General features: G+C 42.8%; 1 protein-coding gene across 2 annotated transcripts in view; it reads left to right on the top strand.

Moving 5' to 3' along the window:
• Window positions 1–14391, top strand: part of ATP6V0A2 (ATPase H+ transporting V0 subunit a2) — a 34454-nt gene extending 20063 nt beyond the window's left edge. The window contains exons 12-20 of one of the 2 annotated variants that reach the window (XM_075898519.2): window positions 2364–2521; window positions 4130–4220; window positions 5873–5991; window positions 6926–6953; window positions 7611–7730; window positions 8683–8802; window positions 9250–9367; window positions 10613–10784; window positions 13060–14391. In XM_075898519.2, the coding sequence (XP_075754634.1) occupies window positions 2364–2521; window positions 4130–4220; window positions 5873–5991; window positions 6926–6953; window positions 7611–7730; window positions 8683–8802; window positions 9250–9367; window positions 10613–10784; window positions 13060–13162 (1029 nt within the window). In that variant the 3' untranslated portion in view covers window positions 13163–14391. Of the gene's footprint in view, window positions 1–2363; window positions 2522–4129; window positions 4221–5872; window positions 5992–6742; window positions 6954–7610; window positions 7731–8682; window positions 8803–9249; window positions 9368–10612; window positions 10785–13059 lie in introns of both variants that reach the window. The other variant, XM_075898518.2, reaches the window with a different exon arrangement.
• Window positions 14392–23191: the final 8800 nt, after the last annotated feature.

Below are 23191 nucleotides of genomic sequence, written 5' to 3'. Positions count from 1 at the left end.
TCCTTTGGAAAATTGTAATAGTATTAATGGCGGTAGTGGTCACTAGTCTCAATTTCCTAGCTTGCATGTTTTGATAAGCCTCTTCTAGAGGCATTTGATACCCATTTAAAATATAATTATTTAAATGGTAATTAAATAAATAATAAATATTTTCATTGACAGGGTAGGAATAAGTCGTCAATTTTCAGAATAGAGGGGGGGGGGAGGCCGGCCAAGGTGTAGCAGCCTTGGCCTGTCTCAGCTCTCTCCCACTGGCTGCTGGCCCCCACACCTCTCCCCGAGGCCAGGCCAGCCTTGGCTCTCCTCTCTTAGACACTAGGGTGTTAGGCTGGGCCAAGACTGTAGCTGGCCTGGCTCTCTTCCTCTGGCTGCCAGGGGTTGGGCTGAGCTGAGGCTGCGGCTTGCCTGGCTTTTTCTCCTTATCTGTGCAGCGAGGGGGTGCATGACTCCTGGCTCTACTCCCGCTAGGGCAGGGGTGTACAGCTCCCTGGCTCTGGTCCGGCCTCGCAGGGAGAGAAGGCGCACAGCTCCTGGCCCTCCCTGCACCCCGCAAGTGTAGAGGCCTCGTGGCTCAAGCACCCCACCCCGTGAGAGGGGAGGCCACATGGCTCTGGCCCACGTGAAAGCCAGGGAGAGCAGGAGGAGATAGGGCAGCTGAGGGCCGAGGAAGGGCTGTGGGATGCAGAGTGCCGTGATGTCACACTGTCATCCCATAGGAATTTTTTAAAAATATATTTAGAGAGAGATCAGGAAAGGGATAGCCTACATTGTGAACACTGTGTCCTGATCTGGTTCCTCCATTTAAAAAAAAATTAGAATTGGGAAAAAATACAGAGAAAGGCAACAAAAATGATTAGTAGTACAGAATAACTTCTGTATGAGGTGAGTTTAAAGACTAACTTTTCAGCTTGGAAAAGAGACAACTAAAAGAAGATATGGTAGAGATTTATTAAATCTTGACAGATGTGAAGAAAGTGAATAAAAGCAATAATATTTACTCCTTCACAGAACACAAGAAGTAGGGGAAATCAATGGCAGGCAAGCTTAAAACAAACAAAAGTAAGGTATTTTTCACAAAATTCAGTCAATCTGTGGAACTCATTGACGGTATGTGACGGCCAAAAAAAAAAGAGAGTTCAAAAAAGGACTAAGTAAATTCATGGAGGGTAGACCTATCGATGGATATTAGCCAGGATGACCAGGAATGCAACACCATGTTCTAAGTGTCTTTAGCTTCTGTTTTCCAGAAGCTGGGAATAGACAACAGGGAATGGATCACTCAGGCTATGTCTAGACTTCAGAGTTTTTCCAGAAAAACTCTGCCACATCGAGGGAACACGTCTACTCTTCTTCCTTTTTTTTTTTTTAAATGGAAGAGCAAACGCGCTCTTTCAGAAGCCCGGTCTTCCTCATTCCACGAAAAAGAAGGGCTCTTCCAAAAGAGGTTTTTTTCTCCCAAAATTTGGCCCAGTGTAGATGGGCCAAATTTCAGAAAAGCCTCTTCCAACAAAACTATCGGAAAAAAGTACACAAATAGTGGAGAGCAATTTGTGTACCTTTTTCCGATAAAACTTTGTAGTGTAGACGTAGCCTCTAAGATAGCTAGTTCTGGTCATTTCCTCTGACGACGCACCTGGAATTGGTCACTGTCAGAAGAAGGAATACTGGGCTCAGTGAGCCATTGGTCTGACCCAGTATGTCTGTTTTTATGGTAACTGCTACATCCCTAACACACTCAGCCATAGCAGAATATTTTGAAATTGTAAACATCATATTAGGGTCTGCTCTGCCATACCCGTGAAAAAGTTAATTGGCTTTAGCAGAATCACAGACACTTTCAGTTACGTTAATTTTTGACCAGTGTGTGCTGGAGTGCCTAATCACAGTGGGCTGATGGTGTATTTGATAGTGTAGGGACTCTACAGTAGAGAGAAGGGCCAGGTTTATATATTCCGTGAGTCTATACAGAATCTATATATGGGTCTATATAGTTTTTTCAAATATATAGATTTAGTGTAAAGCAAAAATGTGACTTTGATACTAATCTTCGGCAGGAATAGTGACAGAACTACAAATCTATCACTTGATATAAATGTAAGAAAGCTGAGATATAATTTGGGTATATTTAAAGTAATTAATTTAATAAATAATTTCTTCAGTTCAAATTGTCTGATTTCCCCCACGTTCTCTGGGTTTTGTCTTAGTTTCCTTTGTACACTGTAATTATTCATAAGGATTTTTAAACTATAGTGATTTTTAATGTGGTCATAGCCATTTGTTATGAATGTGCTGTTCCTGGAAATGTGTAAATAATGACAATTCAAATAGCTCTTGCTAACAGTGCTGTATATTAATATTTGCAGATCATGAAAACATTCTTTGAAGGGAGATACATAATTTTATTGATGGGTCTGTTTTCTGTATACACCGGCTTGATTTATAATGACTGTTTTTCAAAGTCATTAAATATATTTGGTTCTGGATGGAACATTTTGGCAATGTTTGAACAAAGTATCTGGCAGTGAGTAGTATGCTATGTTTATTATACCTTTAAAACAACTATACAATTTTTAGAAAAGTCATTGGGATCATTTCAGTATTTTATATTTCATTCAAGTTGATGACTTTCCTGGAAAATGTTTTCTGACCATTCCCACCTCTTTGTTTAGTTGCAAAATTTATGTAACTGCTGAGACACTGGTCTCTTACCCTTCAAAAGAAATACATTAGGAGTTGCTGGAATGGCACCTGTGGGTGGAGGCAGTATGCGGAGCTGACTGGCTCTGCCTGCACCTAGAAGCTGAGGAGGGACATGCCACCTCCTGGGAACTTCCCTTAGTAAACATCACCCATAGACCTTAACCCACTCCACATCCAAACTCTTGCTGCTGCAGGGAAAGAAAGATTCAGTGACCCAAGATTACCCCATCAGCAGCTGGCCCAGAGGCTATCTGAGTTGCTCAGATGGCCCCATGGTCAGCCAGAGTGGCTACTGCAGAAATCACAGAGTTCACCAAATTCACAGAATCCATGAATCCATAATAAACTAGCACCCTTAATCATAAAATCTTGTTGCTATGTGATATCTTTTTGGAGGGTTATGTGAATTAAATGGGTAGCTTCAGCCAAATTTCTTGGCCATATTTAGCCATATTAAACAAATCAATCACAACCTGCTGCTTTGTTGTCAGTTTGAACAGAGGCCAAGAACTGAATGGTTATGGAACTACAAATGTGTCACCTATGGTGGTGTCCTTTCTGGACATCACTGACCTACATTGTATTGGGAAGCATATGCTAATACTGCACATATTATCCTGACCTGTGGATAAGTAGTAAAGCATTTTCCAGCAATTCCAGCAACTATTATCTGTATTTGATTTACCTGGGAACAGTTTAATATGTTGGCTGTTTATCTTACTACTAGCCAATTAGCCCGTCATAAGATGGGATTTTCAGGTCTCTCCTCCATGTCGGTCTTGTCTGTCTCTGTCTCTGTCTCTCTCTCTCTCTCTCTTTCTCTCTCTCCCCTCCTCTTACTGCCTCCCCCCTCACCCTTTCAGCTCTCCTCCGCCTCCTGCCTCTCTCTCTCTCTCACATATTCTCTTTTCCTCCCCCTCCTGCCTCTCATTCGGGGGACTGCGAAGCCCAAATGGCTGTTTGGGCGCCGCACTCCCTGTGCTGCATGAGGGGTGTGGAGCCCAAACGGTCACTTGCACCACTTGCTCCCATATGGTGGCCGCGCAGAAGTCAGCTGGGTGCCATGGTGGGAGGTGAAGGGGGTGGGGCGGTGACTTTCACGGCCAGGGGGCAGGGCCTGGAGCCGCTGTCACGCTGCGCCACTCAGCCGGGCTGCCGCAGGGGAGCAAGCGGCACAAGCATGGGCCGCCCAGAGGGAACAGCCCGCATTTCAGCATTACAAACTCTTAGACACTGGGCTACTATATATATGATTATTTTGTTTAGAAATTCCTTTATGCTTCCCTCAACCTTCAGATCAGCCATTTTTTTTCTCTCTGCTAAATAAGAAAGTAGGAAGGACATTCTGCAGAGGTGAAAGCAATACATGCTTACTGGTTTTAAGCAAAGGGATCTGATTGTGTGTTGGTTTGTTTGTTTTTGGCCATAGTCTTGATGATTTGAAGTCTAATCGATATTTGTCATTGGATCCAAATATTACTGGAGTGTTCAGTGGAATTTATCCTCTTGGAATAGATCCGGTTGGTGCCTTTTCTTTAAATGTACCCATTTGTGGTGATCATTGCTTTACAGCTCATTAGTTAAGTGTGACAACTGCTTAGTATACTGGCAAAATATAAGTTTATACATTGTGGGTAAATGCATTTTCCACTAGGGATGCTACTGTGTAGTCATTTACATGATTAACTGATGACACTGAGTTTATTGCTTAATTATAATGACTACACACCCCTCTCCTTACTGCTTCTGTATTAGAGGCAGCATGGAGTGGGCAGAGGCGGGATCCAGATGCCCGTGGGGAGCTGGCTAGGGATGTTAAATATCAGTTAATTGAATAGTTGAGTAACCTCATGAATTCTTATCAGTTATTCAACTATTCTATAGTCCCTGGGGGTAGGAACGGCAGCCAATGCACTCCAGCCCCACTCTCAAGGAACCCCCTGCCACCTCGCGTTGCTGCTTCTGTATCAGAGGCAACAGTGCAAGGTGTCAGGTGGGAGCTGGCCCGTGAAGGGAAACAGTTTAAAAAAACAGCTTCCCTCGTGAACCAGCTGCCTTTTGCCCTGTGCTGCTGCCTCTGATATAGCAGCAGCGCCTGTCTGGGGGGTGGGTCTGAGCTCCTGGACCTGGTGCAAGCTGGAACTGAGCCAGGGTGCCTCCCTGCCTAGCTCCTAATACACTCTAAATGCAGAGATGCAGTGGGAGTAAGTCCTGGACAAAGCGTGAGCCAGAACTGAGCCAGGCTGCTCGCTAGCCTGCTAAAGAATTTAGTGGTAAGGGAGGGGAGGAAAAGGCGTGTAGTCTATAGCATTAACCTATAAGCTTTTGCTAATCGGTTAATCTACTACACTATTACATCCCTAGAACTGGCTTCTCCAGAGCTGCATATCATCTCTCCCCCATGCACAGCTGCCTCTGATAAAGAGGAGGCAGTGCAGGGGGTAAGGATGGCAAGTGAGATTTGGTATGCATGGGAAGTTGGCTTTCAAGCTGGTTCCCTGGCATTCCTGCTTGTCTCCCACAAAGCCGCCTGCCCCCGCACCCATTCTGTGCTGCTGTATCAGAGGCAGCCATGCATGGTGCGGGGGAGGGAGGCGGGAGCTGAAATGCAGGGAGCTGGTTCCGTGGAGCTGCTTGTCCCTCCCATTGCTTCCTCCCATAGAAGTGGTGGGGAGGCAGGAACCAATGCTGGGGGGATACCCATGCATTGCTGCCTCTATGGCAAAAATTCAGCGGTTACACATTTATACAAATATATGTTAGTTAACATCCCTAATTTCCACTCTCCTTTACTCGGCAGAGGATGATCTCCTCCTCTAATGATTCAGAGAGAGATTTAACTAGTTTCTTTAAACTCATTTTCACTTAGGCTTTTAGCTGGAATTAGAATCTGGGGTATATCTACACTGCAGTTACATAGTCTTAATGGCTTGTGTCAGCTGACTTGGGTTTGGGGAAGGGGGAATGTTTAAGGTGTGGATGAGCCACAAACATCTGAACCACAATTAAATAATTCCTTAATCTAAGTCAGCTGACATGGGCTAGCTGCACTTCTTTAATTGCATTATAGACCTATCTCAGGTTTCCTGAGGAGAGATTGTATTACACCCCAAACTAGTCATTTTAAGAATGTTTGTTTCATCTCATTGACTTCTTTTTAATTTTCACTTAGATCTGGAACCTGGCAAACAACCGTCTCAGTTTTTTAAATTCTTTCAAAATGAAAATGTCAGTGATTTTTGGAGTGACTCACATGACTTTTGGAGTTGTTCTGGGAGTCTTTAACCACTTGTGAGTACAGGAATTAAATGAATGTAGAATAAAGTTGTGACATTTTCTGATCAATGTTTATTATCTGAAATAACTGGAATGTTTTTGAGAACTGAGCAAAGGCAATGTGAATTCAATTTGAAAATGATTTTAAAAAAATAAGTCAGTTTTGCTTAAGATCCTGATTTCCATGCAAAAATATAGGAAGGCCAGAGTTATACAGAAAAATCTGCAGCCTTTGAGAAGTGAGATTTTGTGTTGTATTTCTAGAGAAGGATGGGCTTTAAGCTGCTAGTTTTGGACCCCTCCTAACATCTTCTGCGTAACATTGTTAATGCCTTGGTTCTATCTGAGACATTAATGTCCTTTTTGTTACTTAGGGCTCAGTCCTGCAAATATGCGTATGCTGAAAAAAAGGCATGAATAATGTAATTGAAATCAGTGGGATGATTCGGATCCTTATAGTTAAGTATTTGCATAAGTGAATGCAGGATTGATGCCTCTGTTAACAATTGGTTTTGTTTTATTTTAATTTAAAAAGGGTTTCACTTCCTCTAGGAAGGCCCTTTGACCATTGACACCCAGAGTAAAATTTCTGTTGAGTTCAAGATCAAGGTTTGGCTTGTAATTTCTAATATAGTTTCTATTTCTGAACACGGTCAACTTCCATTGATGCCACAGAGGTTGAGGGCTCTCAACATGTTGATAGAATTAGACAATATAACTGATTTTTCTATGTCAAGGTGGTTCATTAATTCTTTTTTTCCTTTAGGTATTTCAGGAAGAAGCACAATATTTATTTGGTTTTCCTTCCTGAACTTTTTTTTATGCTGTGCATCTTTGGGTATCTTGTATTTATGATAATCTTTAAATGGCTAGCTTATACTGCAGAAAACTCCAGAACGGCTCCAAGCATTCTGATTCAATTTATTACCATGTTTCTATTTCCCACTAGTGGAAAGGACACTCTTTATACAGGACAGGTTAGTATACTCTTATAAACTGAAAGAGGTTGGTAGAATTCAGAAGATCCTAAGTTGTTTAATAGTGTTATTGAACAAAAAGTATTATTTCAATATTAAATTAAGGTAGTGTTTGACTCTAGTGTGAGGACAGTAAAGAGGTTATAACAGGATTATTTTAAAAGATAAATCCATAAAAGCATATCTATTATGACTGAGCATTTTGTTTTTAAACTTTGTCTAAGATTTTCATGCAGATTTTTAAAAACCCCAACACACATGCTATTTAAATCCTGTACTCCTTACTCAGGCTAGATTTGATTCTCTTTAGTAAAAAAGTCTGTGCTCTGTTCTGCAGCCTATCTCTTCTCTTTTAGTTTTTAATATTATTGTATTTACCAAAACAGACATTTTAAGCTTAGAAATTGGTAAACTTGCCTGCACTTTTGGGGAGCAATCCTGAAGATGAGTGCCCTCAACTGCTATTTAAAGCTCTTACTCAGCAAAGCAACAAAGTGCGTGCTTAACTTTAAGATCCATTAAAATCAGGTGGAACTTCTCAAATGCTGAATCAGGACATTAAAGGAAATCATTAGTTAAAAATTGATTTAAGTACTTACGGGAAGATTTTCTGAATTCATCTTTACACACCTTTTCTTTTTTTCATTCTACTAACAGGTTATTTTACAGAGATTTTTATTTATTATTGCTTTGCTTTCTGTTCCGGTAATGCTTTTTGGAAAACCGCTTTATTTGTATTGGCTGCACAATGGAGGCCGAGGCATTGGAATATACAGGGTATGTACTGAAAGAGCTATATACCTATAGCGTGCATTTTCTAAATTGACAAGCAGTGTATTAAAGGAAATTTTATTGTAAGTCCTTTTGGCTAACATTTAATTTTTCAAACAAGCATTATCAGCTATATTGAGGAATCTTTATAAAGGCTTCAGTTAGCCCAAGTGGCTCCTGGAACCGGCACAAGCCGGAACTGTTCAGTCCCAGCTCAGGCCAGCTCCTGGAGTTATTCCTGCTGCAGCTCTGCAGAGCGGGCCTATCTACTGATCGTATAGATGATACAGATTATATTGACTATACAGTTAGCTAGGTAACCACAATTTAACATCCTTAGCAATGGGAAATTTTCACTAATAAGGTATTTTCACAAATTATGTTTGCCAAATTTCCTTTAATTTACATTATATGTAATATACATTTAAATTTGTTAATATGGGTAAAGAAAATATTTTTTTTAGATTAAGAAAATATCTAAAAGCTCTAAAATGTGCTATAACTTGATATTATTATGCAAATTAGAAAAATTGATATCTATTTTTGCATTAATAGGGCCTCTCCACTGCAGCTTTTTCAGTTTCTGTGGCCCCTAAGGATATATCTACACTGCTGATAGACGTATGGCTGAGACATACCAACTGACTTAGGCTTGTGGGGCTTGAAATGGAAAGTTCAATTGCAATGTAGCCATTTGAGCGTGTCCTGGAGCCTGGATTCTGGAACCCTCCCACCTCAGAGAGTCCCATCTTGCAGGGTCCCAGAGCGCAGGCTTCAGGCCAGTCTTAGAAGTCTGTACTGTAAATAGTTCCACAGCCCATGCTCTGTGAGCCTGAATCAGTGTAGACATACCTTGAGAGTTTACAATGTCTGCTTTAAATAAACACAAAAACCACTGCAACCATCACAGTGCATCAAAAATTCTTGTTAGTGAACTGACACTTTCCATTTTGTGCAGAATGGCTACAGATTGGTTCGAAAAGAAAGCGAAGAGGAACTTTCTCTGTTGAGAGCACATGATGTGGAAGAAGGAAGCAGCCCTTCAGAAAGCAGGCACCAAGAAGGGACTGTAGAAGAGGTAACACTTTCAGCTATTGCCTGTAATAAGGATGGCCAAAAAGCATATTATCATTGGAAAATTGTATGAGTTGATATGTGGCAAATTGTTATACACGAAACCACATTGAGTTCCTTGAACTTCTAAAATCGAAAGCCTCTGGCTGAAAAGGAGAGACACTCCCCACATTCCCCTTTAACACCAGAGTCTAGGGTGGCCCAGCCTAGTAGATTTTTGTGAGCTCCAGCCCTGTGGATGGGTGGCGGGTGTATGGGGGCTGCGGGTGGCTGGAGTGCCAGTATGGGCTCCCCAGTGCTGAGCCTAGAGCCGGATCAAGGCAAGCTGGAGGCCACATCCGGCTCCTGAGCCTGAGGTTCCCCACGCCTGCTGTACATTTTGTACATTTTCACACTTCACAGTATGGATTTAAAGTATACAAGTGTATTCACTTTCTATATGTTTTGTTAGTTTAACTTTGCAGATGTTTTTATGAATCAGACTATTCATACCATTGAATACTGTCTAGGATGCATCTCCAACACAGCTTCATATCTGAGACTCTGGGCACTAAGTCTTGCTCATGCACGTAAGTCTTTGTATTCCATTCTAATCTTTAATGTTTCTGGAGTTTGTTTGATCATTTTAGAATATTCTAGATCTGGTTGGTTGTTTAAAAAAAGCCCTAGAGAACTGAGTTGACGAATAGAAAGCACTTCATATTGAAAAGTGAAGTTGTGACTTGGAATGCTGAATTTGGTATATGGCTTCATTGTTTCCTCCTGATTATGTGAAGAATTGTCAGCAAGTAACTCTTAAAAATGGTTTTGTAGATGATGATACTATGTCATGTGATATTTAAAATCTTCCCTTTGCTGTCTTGGATGTAGGAAAACGCTTAAGAATTTACTTAAGTCATTCTGTGTTCAGGAGAATTTTAAGCATGTTTTTAAAGTTAAACATGCTTAAGAACTGTCCTTATTAAAAAAACAGGACTATGTAGCACTTTAAAGACTAACAAGATGGTTTATTAGGCGATGAGCTTTCATGGGCCAGACCCACTTCCTCAGATCAAATAGTGGAAGAAAATTGTCACAACCATATATACCAAAGGATACAATTTAAAAAAATGAACACATATGAAAAGGACAAATCAAATTTCAGAACAGAAGGGGAATGGGGGGGGGGGGAAAATGTCTGTGAGCTAATGATATTAGAGGTGATAATTGGGGAAGCTATCTTTGTAATGGGTAAGATAATTAATGTCTTTGTTTAAACCTAAGTGTAAAGTGTCGAATTTAAGCATGAATGACAGTTCAGAGGATTCTCTTTCAAGTGTGGTCTGAAAAGGTCTTTGAAGCAGGATGCAGGTAATAAGTCGTTGATACAATGTCCTTTCTGGTTGAAATGGCAAGAAACTGTTTTTTCTTTGTGATCCTGTCTAATATCTGTTTTGTGGGCATTGATCCTTTGGCGAAGTGTCTGAGACGTCTGTCCAATGTACATAGCAGACGGACACTTTCGGCACATGATAGCATAAATTATATTTCTGGATGCGCAGGAATATGTGTTCTTGATCTTATAACTCACTTGGTTAGGTCCAATAATGGTATCAGCAGAGTGAATATGTGGACAAAGCTGGCAACGGGGTTTGTTTAGTTCCTTGAGCATCTTGTGTTATATACTGGATATCTTCAAAAGGACACATTTTTGCTGCATTTTCTGATCCAGGAGATTCTAGCTTAATTGAAACCGGAGTGCAGACTGATTAAAACAGATTTTTTGAATGTGTATATGTTTCCAAATGTAATTTTGGAAATAATTTGTTTTTCAGAGTTATCAGAAGTGCTGTGGGCAATGATAATGAGAGTGGGTCTTCGTGTGGATGCAGCATATGGAATCTTGCTGTTAGTTCCAGTTTTAGCCTTTTTTGCTGTGTTAACAGTATTCATTCTTTTGGTTATGGAAGGTCTGTCTGCTTTTCTTCATGCTGTACGACTTCATTGGTAAGTGTGTTAACTGTTCATTTTTTAAAACTCTTTTTTTAAAAAAACAGCAAGCAAATGGTCTGGTAGCATTTGTAGACTAACAAAACATGTAGATGGTATCATGAGCTTTCGTGGGCACAGCCCACTTCTTTAGATGACTGGAGTTATGAGGAGGGGATGAGAACTCAAAATAAATAGAAGGAAAGGGGGGTGGGAGGAGAGAGAAAGATGCTCTTTCTGAATGGTATCCTTCCTGCCTTACCAATCTATGCACTGACTTTGATCTTTATCTACTCAGGTTTAACACCCTTTCTCCTGATACTTTATTTATAGAGGTAGGGAGGTGGGCGACAGAGCATCTTTCTCTGTTCTCCCCCCTCTTCCCTTCTACTATTTGTTTCGAGTTTTCTTATCCCCTAGTCATAACTCCGGTCATCTGAAGAAGTGGGCTGTGCCCATGAAAGCTCATGATACCATCTACATGTTTTGTTAGTCTATAAAGTGCTACCAGACCATTTGCTTGCTGTTTTTTTCTGTAACAGACTAACTCGGCTACCCCCTGAAGCTCCTGTCTTTTTTAAAAAATCTGCAATGGGACATTGTTGGGTAAGCTAGGCCCAAAATTTAGAATGTTTATTTTTAAAATTAAAATGTAGAGTTTAATAACTTAATAGTGATGCACTACTTCTGTTACATTAAATAAGTGTAATTGAAATTGTGTAATTTAATTATTCTCCTGTATTGTTTGTACTCAGTGTAGGAGTAGGTTGGTTCATGAGTGCAATTGATTTAGAATCATAGAATCATAGAGCTGGAAGAGACCTCAGGAGGTGATCAAGTCCAGCCCACTGCCCAAGGCAGGACCAATCCCAACTAAATCAACCCAGCCAGGGCTTTGTCAAGCTGAGACTTAAAAACCTCTAGAGATGGAGATTCCACCATCTCCCTAGGAAACTCATTCCAGTGCTTCACCACCCTCCTAGTGAAATAGTTTTTCCTAATATCCAACCTAGACCTCTCTCTCTGTAATTTGAGACCATTGCTCCTTGTTCTGCCATTCGTCACTACTGTGAATAGCCTTTCTCCATCTTCTTTGGAACCTCCCTTCAGGAAGTTGAAGTTTGCTATCAAATCCCCCATCACTCTTCTCTTCTGCAGACTAAACAGACCTAAATCCCTCAGTCTCTCCTCATAGGTCATATGCCCCAGCCCCCTAAACATTTTGGTCGCCCTCCACTGGACCCTCTCCCGTGCGTCCAACATCCTTTCTGTAGTGGGGGGGGGAGGTGGAGGAGGAGCAGAACTGGACACAATATTGCAGATATGGCCTCACCAGAGCTGAATAAAGGGGAATAATCACTTCTCTGGATTTGCTGGGAATGCTCCTTCTGATGCATCCGAATATGCCATTAGCCTTCTTGGCTACAAGGGCACACTGTTGACTCATATCCAGCTTCTCATCCACTGTAATACCCAGGTTTTCTGCAGCCCTGCTACATAGCCATTTACTCCCTAGCCTGTAACAATGCTTGGGATTCTTCCATCCCAAGTGTGATTCTTCTGTCCCAAATGTTACTTTCAAAGGTGAATTCAGTGCAAAATATAACTAAATAAATAGTTTTTTAAAATGTGTGGTTTTGATACCAATTGGTGTTAGTAACTCAAAGTTAATTTTTACTCTGATTTTATTATTTTAAATCTCTTCAGTCCATCATTATGACCTCAGTTCAACAAAGCATGTAAGCATATATTTAACTTGAAGCATGATCATCCATCCCTGTTCAGCAAAGCATGTGAGCAAATGCCTAAGTTCTTTGCTGAAATAAGCTTCTGTTCCTTATATTCCCTTATATTCCTTAATCACATCTTAACCCTCAAAATCATGATCCTTACAAATTTAGTTTAAATCAGGAAAAAATTTTAATATTAAATTTATTGGAGTTTGAAAGGGATAGGAGACAGAAATATTCTGTGTGTATTTATATGTGGAAGCACATATCATATTGTCTGTTTCTGCTATACTATAGGTTCCCAGAATAATAAATGTACTAACTTTAAAAGAAACTATAACAGCAAATAGGAAACAAGGAATGGGCTGGTATAGTAGAATGTCTATACTGTATTTAGGCCTCCCGATAAATGTCAGGCCTATCAGTAACTGGCAGAAAAGTTAAGTAATTAGCCCAAAGGTATCAGTGTTAGAGCCAGAATTAAATCTCATTAATTTCTGGCTCCTAGTATTATCTTTAGGGCTGTTGTGTATTAATATATGGATGTTTTTTTCTCATTACAGGGTGGAATTTCAAAACAAGTTCTACACTGGTGGAGGATACAAGTTTACTCCTTTTTCTTTTAAACACATTTTTTTACATTTTAATAAAGATGATATTGCATAATTTTGTTGGCATAAGCAAAGATGTTCCAAGTTGTCTGCAAATCATGTAATTAGATCTCATTGATGTACAGTTTCTAGAAAAAAGTGTTTCACTGATTGCCTTATAATGTGGCCAAATAATTCTGTAATATATACCTCCTTCATACATATACGTTGCAGATCTGGAGCCTCTTGTAATATATAATATATACACACACACAGAATTTTTTTTTATGTTAAACTAATGTAAATTAATTTTAAGATAATTCTAAAAAATCTTGTTATTGCTTGTTCTAAAAGAGAAAAGATATTTGATTTCCTTAAATTACCTTAAAGACCTTAATTTCCTTTTCATCATATAAAATACACAACTACTCATATGATCAAACCTCCATTATTTAAATTACCATCTAATGGAAATTGGAAGCAGTGAAGATTAAATAGTATATGTTTTCAGTAGTTATTCCCAAGAGATTACCAAAATAGTATACATTTGCAAAAACTAATATAAAATACTCCCTTTTTAGCTGTTTTTAAAAGTACACCAAGATTTTTTTTAAACTCATGTCCAATTTGCCCAAAATTATTACTTTAATCTTTGCAAGTATGCATCCTGAAGCTTCATTGGATAAAAGAAAAATTAAGGGCAGGGAGAGGAAGCCAAACTATGATTCTTTTATCTCATTCCATGGAGGCCTTTAATTTTATGCCCCAGTTTTGCTACATGATCTGTGTGGGGTGGACTCCTTTATGTGTGTGGAACTCCACTGTCTTCATTGGACACAGGGATTGCTAATACAGGCCATCTTGAAGAATCAGGGCCTTAATGATATCTTTAACAGGCAGCTTAAATTATACAACAGAATATGTCATGTCCTGATCGTATAGTCCTTTCACATGCAAAGTTCCTATAAATGGAAATTATATTTTATGATGAGTTCATAATCAGGCCTTAAATTTATTCTGTATATATTTGGCTGTAAAGATATTAATGGATATAGGATGACTGGATGGTTGGTTTATTAGGTGGTGTTATTGAACCAAAGTTGTGTATACCGAGTTAAGAAAATTTACTTAAAAGGTTATATGTGAATAGATGAGTGGATGTTTTTGTATTTTTATATCAAAATGAAAATTAAGGATATTTTACCTTAATAATTTGAAATCTGTACCATAAGAACAACATAAGTTAGCTTTTACATTTTTCTTTCATACTACTTCCAAATAAAAACTAATTGTCATTTGCACAAATAGTATTTTGCAGTGTTTGGTTATATTTAGTCCTTTAAAGTTAACTCCTGCAATTCTTAAACTATACCACTAAAATTTTGGCTTATGTCAGATTTCAGTTTCTTTTCTACCATATTTTAAGAGGTTCCTACTATTGTAAGAAGTTATGTTATTGGTTTTAGGTGTTTTCATTCCCTACTTCTATTAGATTAGATCCAGTGCAGCTCCATGCATGCCTGCATATGCATCACTTTCTATTTTTACATTTTATTTTAATTGAGAATGTTTACATATTTTTGACTAAAGATGTATCTTTGTGTGTGTTTTTAAATTCAAAATTTGTGGAGAGACATAGATGACACAGGAGATTTGCTTTAACAAGAATTAGAGTCCTGAGTTTCATGAAGCAGTCTATCTGAAAATATTCTGGCTGTGATTCAAACAGGCACTTACACATACAGTAACTTCAAGCACATAAGTATTTCCTTTGATTTCAATGGCATTATTCAATGCCTGAAGTTAAATAGGTATTTAAATTCCTTGCTGCATTAGGATGTCTGTCAGGTCCCAGTACTGCAAACTCTTGTTACTTTTATAGGAGAAGCTGATCTCTGAGGGTATGTCTACACTACAGCGCTAATTCGAACTAACTTAGTTCGAATTAGTTAATTCGAACTAACGCGTCTAGAACTAAAAACTAATTCGAACTAGCATGTCCACATTAAGTGGACCCTGAACAGGGCTTAAGGATGGCCGGAAGCAGTGCCGGCAGGGCATCAGAGGAGGACTTAGAGCGTGGAGATGCTGCCTCAGGCTAGCCGAGGGCTGCGCTTAAAGGGTCCCGACCCCCACCCCGGACAGACAGTTCTCAGGGGTGCCCTGCTTGAAAACCAGTCCTGGCTTGGAGTGCCCTGAGTGCCCACACTGGGCACATCACACCACTCGGCTATCAGCCCGGCTGCACTTGCCGCAGGCTGCCATCTGAGGAGAGGGGGCAATTGGGGGGCTGCAAGAGAGCTTCCACCCCCAGAAGCCCGCAGAGCCAGCCCAGTCCTCCCCATCGGGGGCGCGTACCCCATTCCTCCCTCACCTCCTTCCACTTACCCTTCCCTAGCCCCTTTTCTTGATGTACAAAATAAAGGACAATTGTGTTCAAAAATGGAATCTGTCTTTATTGAACAAAACTGGGGGAGACTGGGAAAAGGAGGTGGGAGAGGGGAAGAGAGAGGCTGGGAGAGGAGAGGGCAACTACAATGATCAGGGGTTGGGAACAGGTCCCATATGAAGAGAGGCTAAAGAGACTGGGACTTCTCAGCTTAGAAAAGAGGAGACGGGGGGGACAGGATAGAGGTCTCTAAAAGCAGGAGTTGGGTGGAGAGGGTGCATACAGAAAAGTTCTTCATTAGTTCCCATAAAGAAGGACTAGAGGACACCAAAGGAAAGGAATGGGTAGCAGGCTTCAAACTAGTAACAGAAAGTTCTTCTTCACAAAGCAGAGTCAACCTGTGGAACTCCTTGCTGCAGGATGCTGTGAAGGCTAGAACTAGAACAGAGTTTAAAGGGAAGTGAGATCAAGTCATGGAGGTTGGGTCCATGGAGTGGTATTAGCCAGGGGGTAGGAGTGGTGTCCCTGCCCAAGGTTTGTGGAAGGCTGGAGTGGGATGGCACAAGACAAATGGCTTGGTCACTGTCTTCGGTCCATCCCCTCCAGGGTCCCTAGGGTTGGCTGCTGTCGGCAGACAGGCTACTGGGCTAGATGGACCTTTGGTCTGACCCAGGACAGCCATTGTAAGCTCAGGGCTCAGGGTCGGGGGTCTCAGTGGACCCCCTTGATTTTCATGCACACCTGCTCCTGGGTGGCCAGGCTGGCAGCTCTCCTGCCCAAGCCGGCCACTTTCCTGTGCCTAGTGCAGAGATCGTGGACAAGGTCCACGATGTCCGCACTAGCCCAGGCGGGTGCCCGCCTCTTGCGGTCCCGGGCAAGCTCCCGGGAGCCGCCAGCCTGGTCCCAGGAAGAGGGGGAGGGCTGGGGGGCATCGGGTGGCTGGCTCGATCCGTGCCAGGTGCAGGGTCTGCTGGCTGGGTGCTGGCAGGCTTGCACCTGGCATGGGCACCGTAGCCAGCCCGTGCCCCTTTAAGGGGTCCAGGGCCGGGAGGGGGGCATAGAGTTTCCCTGGTGTTGGCCAGAGTGACCACCAGGGAAACCTGGGGAGGGCTAGCCTCCCACTAGTTCGAATTAAGGGTCTACACAGCCCTTAATTCGAACTAGCTAGTTCGAACTAGGCTTAATCCTCATAAAATGAGGTTTACCTAGTTCGAACTAAGCGCTCCGCTAGTTCGAATTAAGTTCGAACTAGCGGAGCGCTAGTGTAGTGCCTATTAAAGTTAGTTCAAACTAACGTCCGTTAGTTCGAACTAACTTTGTAGTGTAGACATACCCTGAATGATTAAGGCTCAAAAAATGCACTCTGGAGTTAGTAACCAATTGTTAGTTTCTATTTTCGTTCTTTTAGTTGATTCTCTAAACCTGCTGTTTCATAACTTGAAATTTAGAAAACTTAAAGCAAACCTTTAGTACTATGAAACATTTGTGGGTTAAAGGTCTGTGAGCTGAAAGCATTTTATGTTGAACTTTGTTGAGATTTTGTACTAGTTCAGGTTGTTTTAAGAACCAAGTAAAAGAGTAGGTCAGTGTTCATTACCGATAGTATAAAAGATTTAAAAAAGCAAAGAGAATTTTTTTCTGGGGGAACAAATTGGAATGTGCTATGTGGTAGGAGATGGAGCTACTACCAGTTTACTTTAGCTAATAACACTACCTGCTCTGAGGTCTGAGAGAAAAGCTTGGATTTCTAATAAACTGTGCAGCTACAATTGCTGCTTCTCTCCCTTCTCCTTGCCTCTTTTCTGATTGTCATCTCCTACAGGCCCAGTTGCTGCTAACTGCTTGCTGTGCAAGTCAGCAGGCAAGTGGAACATGGAAATATGCTGTCTCTAATGCTGTTATTTTCTGAGAGAGCAGAGGCATCTAGTAAGCAGAAGTTTAAAAAAAAACCCACTTTGGATCTATCCCTGTTCTTAGGTGCACATGCAATCAACACAAAAACAAACCCACAGGAATGGTCCATTCTGTAAAAGGAACAATTGACAAATGTTGCAGAACTGGTGGGAATGAGGCCAGTGGGTTATCCTTCCCCTGTACAACCGGTCTCATGTGAGGCAGGGATCTACTATAACATTGCAGCCCATATGTGCCAAGCTTAGCACTGCTGCCTGCTCCATTCCACTCCAGGTCCTGCTGCTGCTACTCATACCCCTTTCAACCCTATTTCTTCTTAAAAAGCATGTCCTTGCTTCTGATGGCAGATCCAAAGCTTTGGTGGGGACCCTACTCATAAGTGACACTATTCACAGGTCTCAAAGGCAGTGGTGGGCAACCTGGGCTAATGAGCCAGCCACTTGAGTGCTCCTTTTTCAGCTCAGTGGACTGCATGATTGTTGTAACCAAGATGGTCACCCAGGATATAATAGTTTTGCTAACTGTGTTTGTGTACCTAGTAGGGTTACCAGGTAGGTTTAGAAAAAATACCGGACACACTTGATGGGGGAAGTGGGGGTCATGGGGCTGTGTGGAGGGTCAGGGGCAGTGTGACTGGCCCAGGGTGATGGAGGAGGGGTCAAGGGCAGCGCAGCTGGCTAGGGGAGATCGGGAGGAGAACCGGCTGGCAGGAAGCAGGGGTGACTAGGAGAGGGTTGAGGGCAGTGGAGCTGGTCGGGGGAAGTGGGGGTGGGACTGAGCCGGGCACATGCAGATCCTGGGGCACTGTCAGTTCCACGCACGGTCCGGAGAAGCGCGAGTGAGTCCGGCTGCGGCTCCACCATGCGCTAAGGAGCAGGGACAGGGCTTCTCCTCCTCCCCAAGGCATCAAATGAAGCCAGGGCTCCCAGCCACTCCCCCACCCCCTGCCAGGGTTTTGTCTGGAGCCCAGCCAGAAATCCAGGAAATACCAGACATTGCACATGTCTGGTATTTTCTGGATTTTTTATCGGACAGAGGGCCCAAAAACCGGACTGTCTGGTAGAATACCGGACACCTGGCAACCCTAGTACCTAGAATGTGTGGGATGTGTGAATTGCATAATAGCAGTGCTTTGATTGGATGTAGAGGGAGTGCATGACTCTGTCAAAGTTGTGTGCAATCAGCACGCACCTCACTTCACATGCCCTTGCTTTACGTGTGTCAGTTTAGCAATGTTGGTAGGAAAAAACTATGTGGATGGTGTTGTGTATTGGGTTGTAGATATAGATTGTGATGGAAATCCAGACTCAGGGTTGGAAGGAGAGAAACACTTTTATTAAGACACAGCTGTGGGAAGTTTAAAAAAGGAAGACTTCAAAATCAAATGTCTGCAGCAACCTTATATATCCATGATTACACACAAAAAGGAAGAGATATTACATAATCTAGTAACAGCATTACGATTGGCTAAATGCTTGGAGCCCCCCATCTCAATATGCATAGATAAACTTAGTTACATGAGTGTTAGTCTCATCCTTAAAGCAGAAAAGCTAGATCAGTCTGGTTTTAGTAGGTCCACTATCTCTCACACAATGCAAGGTCACATTTGGTCAGCTACATACACACATCCACATTGTTCCTTTCAACAACATACATTTTCCTTCTCAAGATCTTCTTGTTGGAATAACTGAGGTCACTGGGGTCAGCCCAGCTGGTTTGGGCTTGTTCTAGTTAGTTCTATGTTATACAATAAAATGGATATTTGCAACTACTCAAGCTCTGTGTTTCCACTGATTTCTTCTTCAGTTGTGGAACTCCACACGGTATAAGAAGTTGCAACAAGGATGGGATACCTGTGCTGCCTCCAGCAACAAAAGAAGTAGAAGTCAATGTAAGAAAACAAACTTTTATTTTGCTGTTCTGGAAGGTGGGGTAAGAACTGACTGCTACACTGTGCAAACTGAAACTAAGATCAGTGGAGCCCAGAGGCTGAAGGAAAAAAAAAAAAGAAGGGAGTTGCACTTACAGGACCACTGGGACCTTTTGAGGAGACTATAGAGTAATGGCACGTATATACTGAGCATTTTGAACTTTTTGTTATTGCAAATGACATTAAGGAAGAGAAGAAGGTGCCAATATTTTTAAGTGTTGCTGGGGCTAAAACCTACTCTCTGCTACGCAGTTTGCTGCTCCCTGTTAAGCCAGAGACCAAATCTTACAATGACATTGTGGAAATCCTGGAGTCACATTATGTTCCAAAACCACTGGTAATTTGAATAAAGGTATAGGTTCCATAACAGAGACCAAAAAGCAAGTGAAACAATTGTACAATTCGTAGCAAATTTTAAAAAGCTTGCTGAACGCTGTGAATTTAAGGAGATGTTAAATGATGCTATATGTGATAGGTTAGTGTGTGGCCTGCACAGTGAAGCTATACGGAGGCATCTGTTAACAGAAGCTCAGTTTAACCTACAGAACACGGTCTCCATGGAACTGGCCACACAGGAGGCGCAATACCTCAGTGCACCCCTTAGGGTGCATAGAGTGTCCCGAGAGCCTACCCACAAAACAGTGGGGAGCCAAGAATGTTACTGCTGTGGTAAGCCTGGTCACCATGCATCAGAATGCTGGTGTAAGAACCTACTGTGTCGACAGTGTGGGAGGGAGGGGGAAAGGACACATTGAGCATGCCTGCAAACAAAAGAAAAAGAGGCCTGTGTTCTGGCGGAACAAAAAGGAAAACCTGCATACCATCAAGCAGATGCCTGATGATCAAGGTGACACCCTGTCTGAAGAAGAAGTGCCATGCTATGTTTTGTCTTTGGAAGGGGTCTCCCATGAATACTGGGTAACTCCACTATTGGATGACAAACCTGTATGCATGGAAGTGGACTGACACCTGTGATGTTGCATTTATCAAGTCCTGACGCATTTTGATCCATCCTCACCTTTACAGTTGGCCTGTGATGCCTCCCCATATGGGGTGGGAGCAGTCTTGTCACACATTATGCCTTCAAGAGAAGAGAAACCAATTGCTTTTGGGTCACACACCTTAAACAAGGCTGAAACTAACTATGCGCAAATTGAGTGTGAAGCATTGGGAATTGTTTTTGGACTTCGGAAATTTCACCAGTACCTGTTTGGATGGAAGTTTACACTTGTCACTGACCATCAACCTCTGACGGCAATTTTTGGTCCACACACAGGTATTCCACCTTTGGCTGCTAGTTGTATGCAACGATGGGTATTGTGGCTTTCGGGACACACATATGAGATTTGATATTGGAAATCCAATCTGCATGGTAATGCAGATGGTTTCTCTAGGCTCTCTTTGCCAGTCAAACATCAAGATAGTGTCCAGAAGGAAATCTACTTTGAACAGGTAGAGAACATGCCCATCACTGCTGCACAAGTTAAGAGAACAACTCGTGTTGACCCAGTACTGTCCCAAATTATGGATCTAGTGATGCGTGGTACATCTCTACAGAACTCTCAGGTCTCACCTGAGTTTGTCCCCCTATATGTCCAGGAGGACGGCGTTATCAACCCATTTGGGATGCTTGTTGTGGGGAATACGTGTCATTATTCCAAAAATGCTGAGATAACAGATGGTAGAGCAGCTGCATTCAGGTCACTGTGGAATGGTGCGCATGAAAGAAATTGCATTGAAGCTATTTTTAGTGGCCTGGCTTGAACAGAGCCATTGAAGAAAAGGCAAGAGCTTGTATTTCTTGCCAGGGTGTGATGAATACACCTCAGTAGGCACCTGTATACCTATGGGGCTGGCCTAAAAAACCATGGCAATGTACTCACGTTGATTTTGCTGGCCCGTCTGAAGGTAGCATGTTCTTGGTGGTGGTAGATGCTCATTCCAAATGGTCTGAAGTCTTTATAATGCCTTCCACTACTGCTGAGAGTACTATCTAAAAACTACAGGGAATCTTTTGTCGTTTTGGTCTTCCAGAACAACTTATGAGTGACAATTGTCCACAGTTTCTCTCTCAGCAGTTTGGAAATTTTATGAAAGCAAATGGGATCCATCACATCACTTCAGCATCATATCACTCACCCATGAATGGACTGGCTGAAAGGTTTGTTCAGACAATGAAACAAGCTTTGAAATCGGCTAGAGCAGGGGTTCCTAAACTTTTTGACACGGGGACCAGTAAATCCATTCATGAACTTTTGGAGGACCAGTAATGTTCATTTGCATATTTACATATTCATTAATCAAAAGATGAATATTCAGATAAGTTGTTTCTGGTCCTCCCAAATCTCCAAGTGCCAGCTTTAGCAAAGCTTTTGATTTGTTCACCCACAATATTCTTGCCAGCAAGTTAAGGAATATGGATTGGATAAATGGGCTGTAAGATAGACAGAAAGCTGGTTAGACCAGGGTTTCCCAAACTTTTTACTTTAATTGGAACCGTTTTTTTTTCTTCAGATCTGCTTTTTGCAGCCCAAAAATATAAACACATGAAAAACAAACTGAGAAAATACCAGATATATAACATGTCTTGTATTTTTTCAGTAGGTAAGTTGTATTATTACTAGATGTGTCAGCTTGTAGTTTCAAACTGCCTGGCTGGTAAATGTGCTCAGGCTGCATGAGTGTGTCTACCAGCCAGACAGTTCCCAACTACTCGAGGGGTGTGTGTATGTGGGGGGGCCGACGACAGTAGAATCCCTGTGCCGGACTAACTCGTGCTTTGTGGGTGGGAGGGGAGGGAAAGGAGGAATGGGGTCAGGTCAGTCCCACTCCCTGCAGGCCAATTCATTCCTCCCCCATGCTGCGTCTCTGGCCAGCTCCACTTCCCCCAACCCCCTCCCGGGCACCCAGTTCTCCCCCGCTTCTCCTCCCAATCTCCCTTGGCCATCCCTGCTGCCTGCGTCCAGCCCTCCTTCCAGTGGCCACTTCTCCCACCCCGCCCACATCTTCCCCAGCCAGCTCCCTGTCCCCGACCTCACACCCCCCTGGCAGCCCTCCAATCTCCCCAGCCTGCCCTGATTCCCCTGTCCAGTTCTGGTTCCGGTGGCCAGCTCTCCCCTCCTCCTCACCCCAGAATCCCCTGGCACCTGCACCTTTCCTTATCCCAGCATCCTCCTGGTGTTTCCCTTTGCCCTCTTTTTCCCTAATACCCACCCCCTCACCAGTCTCTGCCCCATTCCCCTCCTGCCCCTCCGTGCCCTCACACACGATTTGCTCCATCCTGACCATCATGCCCACCCTTTCTTTCAAGCCTTCTCCCAGCACCTCCCCCGCCACCCCCCAATGCCCCTCTCCTCTCCTCTCCTCTCCTCTCCCAGCATCACCCTGTCTCTCCTCCCACTGACACATCCCCTCCTGCCCTTTCCTTCATGGTCTATACTTGGCCCCCTGGCATTTGTCTCTCTCTCTCTCCTTCACCCATGTCCCTTGGTGCCTTTCCCTCCGCCGCCCAAGCCCCTTCTCCTTCCACCCCCAATCTCCTCTCCTCGCCTCCACTGGCACATGAACTGATTCCCTACCTTTTCCTTCCACATTGCAGGGCCGGAGTCCAGAGCCAGCCAGGCCCCACAACGTGCCTCCCGCAGGTTTCAAAACCCCGGGCTGTGACGTCATGTCACGCCCGGGCGTCTTCCCCGCCCATGTGCAATGCCACGCATGAGCGGCAGGCAGCGAGGAGGAGCTGCATGTGGCAGGGACATTCGGGGCCAAGGGGGATGCTCTGGGGGCGGGATGGGAGGATGCGCAGGGGGAGCCAGTGGGGGGGGGGGGTCCGTGGTCCGCTCCAGGCAGAGCTAGGGAGAGACCCAGCTCCA

The sequence above is a fragment of the Pelodiscus sinensis genome, chromosome Z (assembly GCF_052426305.1).
Source record: "Pelodiscus sinensis isolate ZL-2025 chromosome Z, ASM5242630v1, whole genome shotgun sequence".
Classification (NCBI taxonomy): Eukaryota; Metazoa; Chordata; order Testudines; family Trionychidae; genus Pelodiscus; species Pelodiscus sinensis.
Note: the sequence above shows the minus strand (reverse complement) of the source record. Positions and strands in the feature narration are given on the sequence as shown.